This window comes from Macrotis lagotis, chromosome 8 (assembly GCF_037893015.1).
Source record: "Macrotis lagotis isolate mMagLag1 chromosome 8, bilby.v1.9.chrom.fasta, whole genome shotgun sequence".
In the NCBI taxonomy this organism is placed as follows: domain Eukaryota; kingdom Metazoa; phylum Chordata; class Mammalia; order Peramelemorphia; family Peramelidae; genus Macrotis; species Macrotis lagotis.
Window position 1 is genome coordinate 169,786,856 of NC_133665.1, and position 17,723 is coordinate 169,804,578.

General features: G+C 46.5%; 1 protein-coding gene across 1 annotated transcript in view; it reads right to left on the reverse strand.

Annotated features, from left to right (window-relative positions):
- Positions 1 to 17,723, reverse strand: part of ATXN7 (ataxin 7) — an 88,139-nt gene that overhangs the window by 14,215 nt on the left and 56,201 nt on the right. The window contains 3 exon segments of the mRNA XM_074198822.1: positions 415 to 497; positions 1,384 to 1,646; positions 2,747 to 3,005. Of these exon segments, the coding sequence (XP_074054923.1) occupies positions 415 to 497; positions 1,384 to 1,646; positions 2,747 to 3,005 (605 nt within the window).

Here is a 17,723-nt window from a genome sequence, read left to right on the forward strand (position 1 = left end):
GAACGTGCCAAAGAGTGAAGAACGAGGGGACCTCGGGGTTAGGGGCAAGGGAGCAGCTGACTCATTTAAAAACCTCCAATTTGGGGCATCATGGGAATCTTGAGATTCCTTCAAAATCAATCTGAAGACACCAACCTCCCATTTTTATTTGGGCAAGAAGAATCCTGGAGCTCTTAAAAGTCCAGCCTGGGAGTGAGAGGAGGAGGGGAGGGAGAAGGGCAGTGCTCTCGCCTTCCCGCCTTCCTTCTCTGCAGCAGAACACTGAATCAGTCCTCTGGAGTGCGCTCCCAAGTCCGAGCCATAGCCCGTTAACGCAAGGAGCCAAGGAGGCGCTCGGCAGAGGCGGGTGCTCCTTCAACAACCTTGATTTAAAAGTGCGACGCCAGCGTGATTCAGAGGGAGAAGGCGGCCTACCTTGCATGTCAAAGACCTGGTACATGGCTTCTTGGTCTCCACATCAATGACACCACAATATATGTCGGGATCAAACTCTCTCTCTGTTAGAAAGATGCAGACACATTACCATCGGCCCCATGACCCTTCAAGGGACTGGGCTGGGCCCTTCAGGAAGGAGACCCCCAACACTAAGGCCAGCCTCACATTTCTAACACACGTAAAACTCTAAGCAATCCACCATCTATCAAGATTGAGGTAAGAAACCAAAAGGAATAAAAGACTGTGATTGTGTTTTCTCCAAGAGTCTTTCCCTCTCTAGGCCTCAATTTCCTCATCTGTGAAAGTAAGAGGGTGGGATCTGAGGGTCTCAGAGGTCTCTTCCTATCTACCACTACTATGAAGTCCTGGGAAGGAGAAGGAGGCAACCCCAAGAGAGGAGGGGAAGTGCCTGCCCTCTCATGCCCCCCCCCCCCCCCCTGATTCTCTCTCGCTCCCATTCTCCCCTTTCTCTTTCTCCCTCGATGGAGTGACAGGTTATAAAACAGCATCTTTTCCTCACTACACAACGACCCTGACGACCATGATGCATCTGCACAGTGGACCCCGGGGCAGAAAAGACAGAGATCCCCCCGTAGAAGTCCCAAGGCAGGGGCTCGGCCTGCCCAACCATGGCTGTGTGATCGGTCAGTTAACCTTTCCCTCCTTTATGGCAAATCCCTTAGAGTAGAGAGGAGATGCCAGTCTCCATCAGCAGAGGAAGTTTTCACAAAGGGCATTTGCCTCCATTGCATGTCCAGCAAAAACCCAACCCAAGCCCCAGACAGCCCACAGACTGAAACCTGGAGCCCCATCCCTTCAGGTCTGGGGACTACACAGGCCAAGGGTCCAAGAGAAGGAAGGGGCTGGCGGAGCTCATTCACCTGGGGCTTGGGGCCCCGGCTTTCTGAAGAATGGGGAGGAGGAAGACAGCGAGAGACGTAAAATTACCTGATAATCTCTTATGTAAAAATTTCCTATTATTTGAATGATCTTCTGACTTCTTTTCCAAAACTGGAGGGGCAGGAAGTAGACCTTGACCATTCAGTATCTGTCCAGGGGAAGGCAAGGGTGGCTTTGGTATTGAGGGACAATTAAGGCCAGTCTTGATGGAGGAACTCACAGTAGCAGAGCCGGCCGGACCAAGAGCAGTTTTCAGTAGCGCTCCATCCATCTTTGGGTGGATCTTTTCCAACTTGATAGAAGGTGTCAAACTGCCATTGATGGAGAGAAAAAAGAAGACAGGCATTTCAAGAGAGGGACAGCTAACTGGGGGAGGAGGGAGCTTTAAGCAGAGGTTTTCTAGGGTGTCCAGGAGACCACCATGGGGACAAAGGGAAAGGTCCAAGGGAGGGAGGCCAGCGGGCTGGCAGTCAATGGCCTCAGACTCTGACACAGCCTTGGTGGGTGGCCCAGGGCAAGTGGCTTCACTGCTCAAGGCAACTCCCGATGCCCAAGTCATAGGCAGCTACCCACCTCCATCCAGGGAAGGCCTCTGCATGGGGAATTTGTAGGTTAAGACAGAAAATAAGGCAAACAAATAAAAACCCCCAATCTGTGACAAGCCAGCAAAATCACCTAGAGAATTCTCATGGGAAAAATTTTCTTAAAAATAATATTCTTAAAAGAAAAAAAGATAAGAATAAAATTTAGAAAAATCTCACAAATTCAGCACAACTGGAAGAAAAAGGCATCTTGATTATAGAAGCTCCAGCATTTCAGCATAATTCAGATTAGGCTAGGAGCACGTTGCAAAGTACAGAGGTCCCCCCAGGGGCCTGGTAATGAAGGCATACAAATCATTCCCAATGAACCATCCATTGTACACTCATTCTTCGATGGTCTTTCAAAGCTTCGCCTCCTCATACATGTTTGATAAGAGGTTCACTCAAAGGTAAACTTGAGCCGAGCTCTGTGCGAATGTCCTCAAGTCTAGGCAGGCCTGGTTCACCCCAATGCTGGGCTCTCACTCTCTGGGCCAGGCGTGCCCAAGACATTAATAGCTTATGGTGCTTGGGGCTTCCTCTCAGGAAGGCCCCCCCTCCACCTACTCTGAGATGGGGCAGCAAGAAGCCTAGAAAGGGAGGTGGGATTTCTACACTTTTCTGCCTCCTCCCCAGCTGACCTGGCCTGGAACCAGGACGCTGCTTGCGAGGGAGCTTCTTTCTCCCTGCTTATCACTCCTGGGCTGCGCCCAAGACGCACCTGCAGAGGTTGGACATCCTCCCCTACCCCAGCTCCTGCCCAGACTGGCAGGGTGCAGGGCGGCCCACCTGGATCTCCTGAGGGGGTCAGCGCAACAGAACGTACTCACACTTTGTCATGGGGAGCTCGGCCAGGCTGCGCCGGATGCATGGGCCTGCTGTTTCCACTGAGCTGCGGCTTGTCTTTGGGCGATTTTAACAACTTGGAGTTGGACGAGGGCGTGCTGAGGATGCCCCCGCCACAAGAACGGCTGTTCCCCCCTGCACTGCCGTTGTTACCTTTGCTTTTGGACAAGGAAGGAAAGAAGGAATACATGGAAGAGGGTGGTGTCGTCAGAGGGGGCTTATTGGAGGAGCTGTGTCTTCTTTCTGAAAAGCAGAAAACAAACAGCCTAGGTCACTTAAGTGTTTCTTGCCATCGGCCTCTGGAGGATCCATCTTCCCCCTGAAGAGAGTTTTACAAGAAAATCCCTCCATTGCCCTCCCTCGCCCCCCACTGTAGGCTCCTCTCAGCCTCCTGACGCAGAAGGACCTGGGTAAGGCCAAGTCCTTTCAGGACTCCCAGGAGGGCCCCGGCCTGCTCACTGGTCTGCGTCACCCATGGATCCACAGCAAGGCCGAGTGAGCAGCTGGAGGGCTTCACCCCAAGGGCGGCAAGAGTCAGCACAGCCAAGAAACGCACTGTGCTGTGCGCTTTCCTCATGTTTGTGTCACTAGCCACCATGAGGTGACACCACTAAAACACATCTGGGCTGCCCTTACCACCGTTCCTTCAGTATTTGTACTGAAGTTTCCCAGAGAATAATTAGATCCTCTGCCCAGGCCACATCCGCTCCAAGTCGGGTTCACACCACGAGGTGCCAAAGCCAAAAGCAAGCAGCACACCTCGCTCTCCTGGCTTCCACCGGGGAGGGAGGCAGGATTAGGCAGGGACCACCCAGGCCTCACAGCTATTGGCTTTTTTTAGGAAAACTGACAGAAGCATTAGGAACTGCTGGAAAAAATAGACAACTTGCATAAGTGGCGGATTTGCTAAGATTAATCCATTGCGATGGTTTTAAGAAGCTCACTTGTCAGTCAGTTCTTTAAAATGGCGACTTTGTCTAATTTACACAAACGGACACTCACTACCCATTATTAGGCACCCAAACAGCACCTTCTGGCCAAGCTGCTAGTTTTCATATGAAGCACTTTGCTATGTCAGGGCCAACTAGAATTATTCCACATGTCTCTCGATAAGCAGTGGCTTTGAAATCTGTTTGCAGGCTATTCAGTCCACAAGGCTCCAAGAGACATGCAAGGACCAGACAAAGGCCGTGATGTGATGAAGTCAACCACAGACAGAATGCAAAATGCCCAGCATCATTCCTTGACTGCCTCTCCTGTCACCTCTGAGGGAAAGTCACAGACAGGTGACTTGAAAGAATCATTTTACTTTTTAAAAATCGTTTTTGTTTCTGCTAAAAGATGACATCTAAAGAGTTGTCCACAGTCACCCCAAGTTAAAAAAGCAAGTTCAGGCTCATAAAGGTCCCATCTATGTCTTTTGTGAAGCTGACTGTCTATTTTGGCTGACCCTAGAGAGATGCTGTTAAGAAAAATGACGAGGCTGCTCCTACCTGTATCAGCTAAGATCGCAGGCATGCTCTAGGTGTCTGAATAAGAGAGGGAGGAACTCTGACCTGAAGAAGCGTAGCACTCTCTTTGTTGGGTGCTGGAATTTTTTCAACAGTCTCCTTCCTTGGGCAAGGGTGTTACATTTATCTAATTACCAGATGATGGATGGGAAGCATTTTCAATAGTCAAGCTATTCTCTTCCCATGACCCTTTCCCTCTAATATGGGTACCAGAACTCATCTTCCCTATTCCTCATTTCTTGCCAGAGAATTTAATCTGATTCATTCCCACTCTATCAAGATACAAAACTTGATAATTAGTTTAAAAAGTTATAAAATCTAGACTACCAGATTTGTGCTACTAGACATGTTAAGCAAGGTATGTATGGCTCTGCCATCTCACATTCTCTCATTCCAGTAAAATGCAGAGATGCTTTTAAACTGCACCAAGATGGGGCCTATGGCTGAAAAGCACCAGTTCAAACACCTCCAGAGCCCAAACAGTGTGTCCTTTCATCTGATACAATCTAACCAAAAAGTCTTATTCTGTGAAAAGGATGCTAACTCTCCTGGTCCTCTTGGCCACAGAAGCATTGTTAAATTTCAACTGAAACTGAGACCAGGGAATACCCACCACCAACCCCACAGACCGGGCTTCATTTTGGGTCAGTTTAAAAGCAGGGTTCCTTCCTGAGAAAGGGTGCTTCTCGCAGCCGCCACAGACAAATGATGGGGAGCCGTGAGGCCTTGGATTGACTTGGGCCGGTATGCTGGCTGACCCAGGGGAGTGTCCACAACGCATCCCTCTCCAGGGCCTGCACCAGGGCAGGCCAAGGGAAGCTGTCTTTGTCTAGAGGCCACTTCTGAGGGCCTCTGGGAGTGTGGAGCCCCTGGGAGGCCTTCCAGAGGGGAACACACCAAAGAACTTGCACCTGCAATTCTCAATTTGTTTTTAAAAATCACAAGTGTTTGAACCAAGGCACTGCCCCCAGCATAAACCAGGTCAAACCCGGTGCTGCCTGGCTGGCTCCCTCATAACAGTCCTCCCTCAACATCCTCAATGGAGAGCTGAGATGGAAAAGTCAGGGACCCCCTGGGATTAGAACCCCCTGCCCCTCACCAGCTGCTATATCACCTGCTACTCAGGGAACTGGATTCCTCACCCAACACGGGTATCACGTGCTTTGCTCATAATCAATCAATCAGCATTTATTTAGGGACTCCTGGGTGCCAGGCCTTTACCCAAGGCACTGAAGATAGAAGGGAGAGAGCCCCTGACCTCAGGAACTGACTTTCTGTAATACGTGGGCACAAAGTGCATCTTGAAAATGAAGAGATGAAAAATCACCAAAAATGTGAGCACCACTGGGGAGGAGCTGGGCCTGCCGAGATGAGGACACTGCCCCTGCCCCGAAGCAGATCCCTGCGGCCACAGAATGACTTCATCTAAAATGCAAGGCTGTGTGAACTATTTCCCAATTCCATTTTCAGCTGGTTCAGGCCCCACAGAGGAAGGGGAGCTGGTGGCATGGGCAGGTGGCTGGACACAGCTAAGCCAGAGTCCTGGGGATGAGGAGCCAGCTGGATGACCCTCAGTTTCCTCATCTGAAAATGGGGCTAATAATAGTCTACGCCTCTTAGGCTGTGATGAGGACCAGATGAATTATCTGCAAACCTAAAAAGCACCGTATAAATGCTAGTCATTTTTCCTGCTCTATGTCAAAGGTGGGGAAACGCTGGTTTCATTTCCTGGCGGTGGCTACCGTGGACCTCCTCCATCTTCCAAAGGCCCGAAGACCACACTAGCAGAGGACAACCTCAGCTCCTTCTCAGCTCCTGTCTCGTCATCCATGCCTGCCACAGCTCGAACCTGGTGTTCTTTCCCTGCTGGCACCTTCCCCAGCCTGGCCCTCTCCCAGAATGTCCTCTGGCTGCTTGGAGGCCTTTTCTCAAACATGTGAAGCCTCTCCCCATCTGACAAGCACATTGAGACCCCTCCCTTACACTTAAAAGCCCCAGCCCCACCTCCCTTTCTCTGCTTCCTTGCCATGCTCCCCATTCACACCTTCTCTCTGCCTCTGCTGCTGGTCAAATCTAGTGATTTTTGTCCCAGTCTTTGTCCACTGGGCAGCCTGGGCCTCTCCTCTCGCTTCTTCCTGGGGTGTCCTGGGTCCCCTCTTCTATCTCCAATCATTCCTTTGCTGCCTCCTCCACTCCAAACTGTGGAATTCTATCCTCACATCTCTCCTCCTTGGGGCCTCCATCTACCTGTGACTTCCACCATCCCCAATCTTTAGCTGACTCTCCAACACACAACTTCCAATTCTCATCTTCTGAGCCAGAGGCCTCCATTTCTAAACCAGTGGTAGCTGCTGCCTCATCAGCATCTCAATTCAACATGCCCTACACTGAAATTATCTTTTTTCTCAGATAAATGCATGTCCTTTTCTAGTTTTCTTATTGATTAATAGTCAATCTGATTCTCCAATCAGTCAGATGGAAAACCTCAGGTTTCTCAGACTCCTTCTTCCTCAATCAATGAATGAAATTCCAAGAACACTCACAGCTCCCTTCACAGTATTTCCTCTATTCCAAACCTCTCCATTCCCATTATAATTTAATTTCTCACATTCACAGTCCCTACTCTAATTCTGGCTCTCAATCCCTTTTCTGCCTAGACAACTGAAATAGATTGCTTAAAAATATATGTTTTAATATACTGATATTTTGAAACAGTCCAACAGCCAAGCAAACCCTACTTAAAAGTCAGTTTGCAGATTTTTAACAAAAAGGTGAGTCACGTCCTTCAACTTGACCAGCATGGATGACTGCACATTATTCCCCTCACCCACACACCACATTCCAGCCAAATCGGCTTCCTTGCTGTTCTGTACAAATGACATTCCATCTCCTGTCCCTTGCCTTTGCAGAAGGCAAGTCCTAGGCCTAGAATGGATTTCATCCTCACTGTCCCCTCTTTTAACGATCTTTAGCTTTTTTAAGGCTCTCCTCAAAGGGCCACTCATTTCCTCCTCCCTGGCCCCCCCTTTATATCTACTCATTTGTGGGGGTTTCCCCCGACCTCCAGAACATGAGCTCACTGAGGCAGAACTGTCATTTGGTCCCTGTACCCAGCAACAAGAAGGGACTGACATAAAAGTGGTGGTTAATAATGATTAATGAATTGGATGGAATGGGATTGATGCCAATGACTGAGTTTTTTTGCCTTGCCATCCCTTCTTTATTTCCATGGTTGTAGTTTTCGTGGCTTTGTTTTGATTTTTTTTTTTAGATCCAACTGTTTAGGAGTTCTTTCTATGTTTCTCTGAATTTTTCCTGTTTATCATTCTTTACAGTTTGGTAATAAAGAGAGGCAGTGTGGCACAGTGCGTTTAGAGCTGGCCTCGGAACCAGTAAGACCCATGCTGTAGTCCTACTTATGACACATAACCGCTATATAATCCTAGGCAAGTCACTAAAAACTTAGCAGTCTGGGCAACTTTCTAAGATAATATTATCATTATCATCATTATTATTATTAAATTATTAAATTACCACCTTCCCTATTGGTAGAGGAATTGTCTTTAATGTTTCCTACACCAAAGACATCCAAGATCCCATTCTCAACTTTCAAAATACAGCAAAATAACATTACATTGACATTTATTTAGTGATTTCACAATCATCAGGCACAGATATTTGTTTTTTGGTTTTTTGTGATCATAAATAATGTTATGAAAAGGTTTGGTTTTGTGGTTCTTCTTCCTTCCAATTGGTCTTCTCCCTTCCACCAAATTGATCCTCCCGCTGTGCATGTTTTATGTATCAATAGAATGACAGAACAATTGATTTAGAACCGGGGGACATCAAAGTCAGAGATTCACTGGCTGTGTGAACCCCCACTACAAATCTCCAACAATGGTCACCAGACCCTTCCTAACATTTTTGGCTGCGTCCTATTACCTAAGTCTAAGTGACCCACTGATTCCAGTTCTACCTTGGAGGACCAGGAAGAGCAAAAACAACCCTTTCTCCTGATTTTGATTGTTCATTCCACCAATACGCCTTCTCTTTTCCTAAGACAACACCCTAACTCCATCAACTAACCCGTGCAGCAATGCGTGGTTCTTGCTAACATCTTTCTCTCAGACTAGATTTTGTATTTAGACAACCCATTGGGGAATGTATTTACTTCTGTATTGGCAGGGAGAGGGTTTAGAGACTGGCTGAGTGATGGGACAGACACACAGACACACAATTTTGATATCTATTTCACTCCCTGGTTTCTTTTGTAATCCTATGCTTTCTAGTTTATTCATTTACAAATATTATTCTGAAAAAAGGGTCACAGACTTCCCCAGACAGGCCTAAGGGCTCAGCACACACAAAACGATGAACTCCTGATTGAGAGTCTTGTTACCACCCTAGCTGGCTCTTTCTCTCTGAATGGCTTCCATGCACACACACACACCACACACCACACACACACACACACACACACACCACATACATACCACAGACATGACACGCCACACAGAGACCATACATGACACACATACAACACACCACACACACACAGCACACCCTCTCTTTAGTCCAAGTCGCTGTGGAGTCTGAAAAATACAAGTAGCCTCCGGAAGGATCTGAATGGCAGCTTGGGGTGACATCACAGAAAACAATCACAGCCCCCAAGAAAAACCCTTAGGGTTCCAAGGTCAGGAGCAGAACCTAGTGTCTCTGGGAAAATCATTCCTCTTGGTTTCCTTAGGGGAAAAATAAGGGCCTGGGACTACTGACTTTCTTAAAATCCTTTCAGCTCAAAATCCTATGACATCAATGTATATTAGATCAGATCCTGCCTAGTAATATCTCTTCTAGGCTCTTTTTTTAGAGGAAGTAATATAAGTAAGGTTGGAATGAGGGATGTTGGACCCACCATTTCATTGGCACAGGGAACTCTTCCCAGAATACCCCCCCCCACACACACACACACACTGATGGAGATAATCCACTTGTCTATAACTGAAGAATCTTAGAGATTTGCCTCAGGCACTGAGAGTTAGAGGACTGGGCCAGGGACCCTGGTTTGTGAGGGAAGCTGGGCTCTCCCACACAGAAGCCAGGGCGGACTCTGTTGTGCTGACTCCTCTTTTAGATCTCAAAATTTCAAAATGGATTTTGGTGATAATTACAAAGCAAGTCAAAAAAGCCAGGGGAGAATTTTTCTCAAGAAGCTCCAGCCAACCAAAAGAATATTATAAAAACCCATATGAAAATGCATTCCATTAATGGCCAAGACTGGCAAAAAAAAATCCCTCACCATAGGATTAGGTAAGATTCCCCTCTAAATATCAAGAGAATGACCCAATGGCTAGAATGATGGACCTGCAGTTGGGAACCACATCTCTCTGATATCTAAAGTCTCCCTCGGCCTCAGCCTTGGTTTCCTCAACATTTTGAAAATGAGGAAGTTTTGCCTGGTGGCAAAGGTACCCTTGAGTTCAAAACTATAACATATGATTTCTTTTTATCTCTAAACATGTATGACCAGCTGATTCTCTGTAGGTATTTCACCTGTGGAAACACAGGACATTCTTCTTGCTAGTCAGTGACCAGCAGGGCCATTGAGCAACTAGGAAGAGGTCAGAGACAGGCTTGAGGCAGTTGTCTAACAATATTAGAGTCAAACCCTAACGCACTAGTGGTGCAATGTGCTTTATGGGAAGAAATGTGAAACCACACCCAAAGGGCTATATACTCAGCATCCCCTTGATCCAGAAAGGCCACTGCTAGGTCTGTATCCCAAAGACATCACAAAAGAGGGAAAAGGACCCACATTTGCAAAAATAGTCATTGCAGCTCTTATTGTGATGGCAAAGAATTGGAAATTGAGGGAATGCCCATCCACTGAAGAATGACTGAACAAGTTATGGTTAAAATGTGATGGAACACTATTGTTTTGGAAGAAATCATGAGCGGGCAGATATCAGAAAAAACTTAAGAGAGCTTCTAAGTACTCACTGGTGCTGAGTGAAGTGAGCAGATCCAGGAGGACACTGTGTGATGATCTACTCTAATTGACCTAGCTGTTCTCAGGAGTGCAATGATCCAAGACAATTCCAGAAGAATCCTCATGGAAAATGTTTTTCACATCCAAGAGAAAGAACTATGGAGTCTGAATGCAGGTTGAAGCATATTACTTTTTGTTTTTTCTTTCTTGTGCTTTTTCCTTTTTTGTTATGATTCTCATTTCACTACAAGACTAATGTGGAAATATGTTTAATATGATTGTATGAATAATCTGTATCAGACTGCTTGCTTGGGAAGGGGGAAAGGAGAAAATTTGGAACTCAAAATCTTACAGAAATGAATGTTGAAAACTATCTTTACATGTAACCAGAAAATAAAATACTATTGGGTGAAGAAAAAACAAAAAAAAAAGTCAAATATGATTTCGAAAAATTATCTAGTTCTGTATTATCTAAATTCCTTGCCCTTTGTACATAAAACACTCTGTGTAAATATTTGACAATTACACATACACACACACAAAGGCGTGTGTGTGTGTGTGTGTGTGTGTGTGTGTGTGTGTGTGTGTGGAGACTTGGGTTCAAATCCTAAGTCTGTGTCATTCTAGTAAGTCACTGAACCCCAAGGAGCTCTTCAAAGCTTTAAGTAAGAAAAACCTGTGATCTGGGTATGCCCTAAAAACTGAAGGCACAGGTCCTTAGGGATTAACTTCTAGTGTGAATTTTTCTTTTCTTTTCTTTATTTCTTCAAAAAAGAAAACACCTAAGAAGTGAACACTGACTCTTGACACAGGAAGACTCACTCAGCTAAGACCTCAATATATTTTACAGAAAATGATCTCCAATAGGGAGAAAGGGGTTTCATATTTATGGCCTCTGATATCATAGAACACAGACTGAGAGCTGAAAAGGATCTTAGAAGTCCTCTAGTCTAATCCCTTCATTTTACAGAGGAAAAAACTGAAATCCAGAAATGGTCCAGGGTCACATGGGCACAGACCCCCCCCCCAAAAAAAGGATGCTTCCTCAGGCCAGATTCCTACCTTAGCTCTCTGATTTTCCAGACATCAACCAAGTCACTTTTAAAAACAACACACTGTAATACAGGGATCAAACCTCATAAAACTTGTATTTAAATTTACTCCTGCAATTTTAGGAAATGTGAAGGTAATCCTCGCTAGTTCTAACAAATGAATTCAGGGAGTGGCTAGGTGAAGCAGTGGATAGAGCACAGGCCCTGGAGTCAGGAGTACCTGAGTTCAAATCTGGCCTCAGACACTTAATAATTGCCTAGCTGTGTGGCCTTGGGCAAGTCATTCTTAACTTCACTGCCTAAAAAAAAAAAAATGAATGAATTCAATCAGTCAAGACATACTAACTAGTTAGCACTTTAAAAAAAGCCAAAGGGAACTTATCATTTAGTAGATTTACTGTCATTCTTAGCTCCCCTCCCCCAACTCTCTCAAAGTAGGGATTTAAAATGCCACTAATATTATGAGAGAATAATTAATTATTAAAGAACAAAGAAAGATTTCCCCTCCCCCCTTCAACACACAACCATCAATCAAAAGGCGTCATGGACATTTTGGGGAAGCCCCAAAACGCCTCTTTCTAAATGCTCACACGGCAAAACTGTACCTAAAGTTTTGACTATCTAAGCCAGGGACTTTTGTGTGTTATCCTGCCAGAGATCCACAGAAGTCTCATTACTGTGAGCAGGCAATGTCAAACTGTGCCGAGTAGGTTATACAATATTAAACAAACCCAACCCGAAGACTTAGCAATCCAGGGACTTTCACGCAGAGCCCTCCAGATCTCTTCCACTGGAAAACAAGAAACCACCAGAAACAGCATTATCAGTCTGGGTGACTTTACTATAATGACAACAAACCAGTAACAAATAGCAAGTTGATCCCCATGGGCCCCAGGAGAGGAGCCGTTAAAACAAAAACTGAATTGGGAAGTGGGAAGGAGCAAAGAGCCGTCTGTAAACACTTGGCTAAAATGGGATTTGAGGAGCCCACATCGCCTCATCAAATTACCAAGGTCCTGCACCTTTGGAACTTTACCACCAAAATAAATTCCCAACTTAAATGCGCTGAATTCTCTGGTGTTTCGAGGTCTCTGGGAGCTGCATATACTACTGAACTCCATTCACACCAGTAGCATGAAAAGGCCACATTACCAAGGGAAAGAGTTGGATGGGGGAAGGGCAACTATGTGAATGGACTGTAAATAATGTTGCTAAGAAAGTCGCAGAATTATGGCGACGTTGAATAATGGGTCTGCCAAGCAGTCTTCCCCAGGGGGGCAGTTGTTTCCTAATTTTGCACTCTGGAGTAGGATCACAGCTTTAGGTTGGGAAGGGACCTCAAATATGGAAGATGAATGTTGAAGAGTCTTTGAAAGGCACAGATTGCCTTCCTGACTTCTTTCTTTCTATAAGATTTTCTATAATTACAGGAAATTCCAAATGCCTAGAAAAGAAAATGGGGGGGGAGGGGATGGCCTGATATTCTAGAATTCAGGAATCATTCTATTTTTAAAAGAATAAATTATTCTGCTTCGTACCCATTATTACCAAATGGCATGTTGTTTTGGTTAACTCATCTTAATGGACAAATGCTGGGTCCTTTAAATCTGTCCTGGTAGAATTCCAACTGAAGACTATCTCAGCAGCTCATCACAGGGAGGAAAAGCCTCCAGAGGCGCACCTGTCGCTGCTTACAGCCCCACTTTGCGGCACCAATGACTGGGATGCAGAGAATGGCAGAGGGACTGCCCTCCACAGTCTGGTCGTCCCTGGGTCTGACCCATTTGGCATCTCATTGCCAGGATTACATCCGGGTTTTAGATCCCTTCCACTTTGGGAACAAACATAAAAGAAACAGGATCTCCTTCCTCACCCTCCACGTCTTGGCTGAAGTGCCCACGGAGGCAGGCAGATAGTGGGGTGGGGGGGCACACGGAGACGCCACAGCCCTGTTGAAAGTCATCAGTTCTGTCCTGTCGGAATGGAACCACCCTAGGTCATTTCCCCTTTCAGCCCCGGCTTGAGGGGCACGTTCTGTGTCATACTATCTGCACGTTTGAGTGTCAACAGAGGAGGAGGAAAAACAACCTGAAAATCCCTCCTTGCTCTGAATTGAATGTACAAAGACAGATGTCCTATAAAAGTGGGTTATCATTGTCATTTTGATTTTAGCTTCCCCCGTTTCCTGTACCAACCATGTTCAGCTCAAGTATCAAAAATACCCCAGAGTCATAATATAAAAACATCTCCCAAGCCACATCTTTGTTTCTGGTTACAACAAGAGGAACAAAGCTATCACCCAACTTTTAAAGGAGACTCCCCCCCCCCCCCAAAAGTTCTGCTACTGCAGCTCAGATCCCATTATTATTATTACTATTACTATTAGTACTGTTGTTGCTTTTATGTTTGTCTGTAATGAAAAAAGAAACAAACTGCTAAGGAGAGGCGGAACTAGCCTTGGGGAAAACTGAAAGGGACTTGATAATTCAATTAAAGGAGCTATTTCTTTGAAAATTCAGTCCTTGGTAGGAATCTCAAGCAGTGAGAGCAATCTTTTCTGGGAGGTGCTGCAGCTCCTAGGAACAATGAAATGACAGCACCATCTGTTGAGTCCCGGCTTTGTGATTTCAGTCAGATCCTTACGGCCATTTTTCACTAGTTTTGTGTCTTTTTTTTTTAAGTAGTGCAGCAGCCTCAAGAGCATACACCAAAGGGATGCCCATTTATCTCCTGTTCATAATGATTCAATGATCGTTTAGGAGTCTGGTCGATTTTTCCCTAAAGAATTTGGAGAATGCTTATTCCCTAATACTGTAAAATGTATTTAATGAATACAACGACCAGAAAACCAGGGAGATGTTCACGTCCCAGAATAACAAACATTGAAACAATCTAAAACAAACCAAGCACAAGCCAGATTGCAGGTGGAAATAGAATATCCTAGAGAAGACTCATTTGAGGGAAATGTAACCTGAAGACCCTTGAAGATTAGGAAGAGCCAGATTCTCCCAAGTTCCACCAACTGGGGAGGCTACTTTTCCAAAACCCAACAAAAGTAATCCAATCAAGCTGATTATTCGGAGTAACACGAAATCTGAAACCAATCAGAATGAACCAACTACACTGTCGCCTCACTTCCTGTTGGAGGAAAAGTTTGCAGGTGCCCCTGGCATCGGGCTTCAGCCGCTTCGGGGGCACTGGGGGCGAGCCCTCACGGACAAGCCCCAACTGCCCCTTCCCGGTTCATTCTTTCTCTCCCACTTCATGCGTGTCCCTGGCTGCTGGCGGGGCGCCCCTCGGGGACCTCCGTCCAGGCGGGTCCCTGCCCACTTTCGAGCCTGGCCAAATAGTTTTAAAAACAGGATTCCACAGGAAATCCTGAGAAGCGACAGGCCCGAGGCCACCGCTACCGCAAGAAAGATGAAGAACCAAAACACAACACGGTTTAAAAAAAAAGATACAACGTCGCAACGTGACTCCATTTTTAGACAACTACGTAAACAATCCAGAAGGGACATCCGCGTCGGAGGCCAGCGGGAGGCCAGCAGGAGCAGCGCGCAGACCTCGAGTTCATGGCCAGCCCCGCTCCCATCTGCTCTTGAACTTTGGCCAAAGCACTCAGATGACAGTTCGGGCCGGCTCCCGGGGCGGGCTCCCGGGGCCGCCTGCGCCGCCCGGCCCCCTCCCTCGGCCTTCCAGGGCAGCCCCCGCCGCTCCGCCCGGCCCGGCCCCGGCCCCGGCCCCGGCCCCGGCCCCGGCCCCGGCCCCGGCCCCGGCCCCACACCCACCTCCTGCCGCAGGCTCCAGGCAGAGCCGGGCTCCGGGCCAAGGCTCGCCTCTGACAACGGCACGGGGAAGCTCGGGCAGCGCCTGGTGCCCGCGCCCGTGCCATTCACAGCGGGCCGGGTCTCCTCGCGCCCTTGCCGCCGGGCTGGCATGCCTCTGGGGGCTGCCCCCCGCCGAGGGCGCCCCGCGTTCGGCCTTATGTAACACTTGCTACTACTGTAAAGAGCACTTGAATTACAAAGGTCCTGGCAGATAAACAGAAAACAGGAGGTGGAGTCTCATTTTATCTAATATGGTCATAGCACGAGTCCTTGCTGATGGAAAGCAATCCTCCGCTTGTGGAAGGGCTTGCAGGACTCGAGGCTATGTTGATTCCTAGCGGGCTCAAGTTTATGGAGACTTGAAAGGAATCCGGAACACCAGGGGGAGGACGTCCAAAAACGTGCCCCCTCGGTACAAGGAGGAACCTTCCAGGTCTAGTGCTGTCAGATGACTTTTTTTTAGGACTCGGAAACAGCCAAGGACCTTCTTCCTACCTGTCTGCTACCTATGAAAGGTGTGGCTTCATTCTCCATGAACAGCTGTGCCATTTCACAGAAGTTCTTGGAAAGAACATCATTTTTCATACAAAGAAAAAAAATACAACCCCATCCTCTACATCCATCCTGAGAATTAGCATGCACCTGTTTCAGGGTTTTGTGTTTTTCTACCAATAGAAACCTTAACAGCCTGTCTAAAGCTTAGTGCTCCCGAACTTTACTTAAAAAAAACAACAAACCCCTTCCATTTGGGTGACTGGTGAAACTCTGGCAACCTCATTTTCATTCTGAGAACTCCACTTTCTCTCCCAGGCAAAGGCTCCGGCAGGAAGCCCCCTTTCCCATAGCATCCTATCTCCCTTCGGAATACTCCCCACCTTTCCGTCACAAACTCTCATTCATCGACCTCTAGGTCTCACTCTAGAGAGAAAGCTTTCCATTAGACTTGGAATTTTACAAGGCCATTTTCAAAGCTGGGCACCAACCTAGAAGGCCCACCTTCAAAGCATGTGGCATTAGCTTTCTGGGAAAGTTCTGCAGACAGCCTCAGAGGCAGCATCAGAGAAAAGGCACAAGAGGAAGACGAGAAGCAAGTCTGCCCAGCAAACACCTAATTACACTGAATGGTGAAAGGCGGTGCCGGAGCCTATGGCAGGGTCATGAAGGGGCCCTCGGGTCAGACACTGGCTGAGAGATGCTCAGAAAATTCCCCTGCGCCAGGGTGGCCCTCCCCTGCGCCAGGGTGGCCCTCCCTCGTGAGGGGTTCCCCAGGGCTGGCCTGCAGGCAGCCAAAGGCAAGGAGACCTCTCATTACTTTTTGAGTCTCTCTTCCTAATCCTTCCACAAAACAAACAAAAAACCTTGAGCAGAGAGAAAGGCTGAAGTTTTCACCCAGCAGACAGAATGGCAGGCAGCTGTACGCTTCTCTATCTGCAGGTCTCTGGACAGTGACTAGTGAGAAGCAGGAATTTCATGCAAACAGAAAACCAATTTTATGCTGTATTTGTGACATTAGGCATTTATGACAGATGGGTGAGGCACTGTGGACAGGACTGAGCAGAGCAAAGGAAAACTCTCATGTGGGAGGACAGTTTCTAATTTTTTTCAACCTTCCCATAAGGCTCTGACAAAGGAAATGAAAAAGAATCCTGCAACACGTGGGGTCTGAACATCGCATCCTTGGACCCCTGTGGGAGCAGTCTGCTGAAGCCTGGGACCCTTTCTCCTAACGAGTTAAGATAAAAACAAAACAAAATACAAAGGATGACAAAGGAAATCAAATGTACTGCAACAATAATTATGCAGATACATATACACATTAAAAAAAAGTTCATGGGCCCATCCCAGGGTTATCAACATTTGCATGGAATGACAATCTCAAATATCCTTGCTCCTTAAAGCTCCACGTTTCCTTCTCCTCTTGCCTTGGCCACCAGGATCTTGAGGATGTAGCAGGTGGTAAAGAAGGTTAATAGAGGTGCCTAATCAAAGCAGGCAAGTCAGGCGCAGATAACAGTTTTGTTGGTCTCATGTTGATTTGACTTCCTTTTGAAAACATTTTACTTTTGACCAAGAGATCTCATTCTGTCTTCTATGAAACCATCTGCCTGCCTTCAAAGACTGGTGATGATCTGAAACCAAAGGACAACTAAAAATGGATTGGAGAGATTTTAGAAATAATAATGATAAAAAATAAAAAAATGCTAACAACAGAGCTAGCATAGTGTTTAGATTTATCAAATGCTTTCCAAATATATTATTTCACTTGATCTTTACAACGACCTATGATCTCCATTGTGCAGTTGAGGAAACTGAGGCAAACAGGGATTAATAGACTTGCCCAGGGTCATATAGTTCCTAAATATCTAAGACTAGACTTCAACTCAAATCTTTCCAACTCCTGGCCTGGGGTTTCTACACACTGTCACCCTCTGTCTCCTATTTAAGCTTTATTTGTTCAGTGCCCTGCAGTCATGCAAGGCACTTACCAAATGTGGTTTGAATGATAAATTAATCTCCTATTTTTCTTTATTAAATAATGATATTAAATAATGATTAAATAATGATTTTCTCCTTCAATAGTC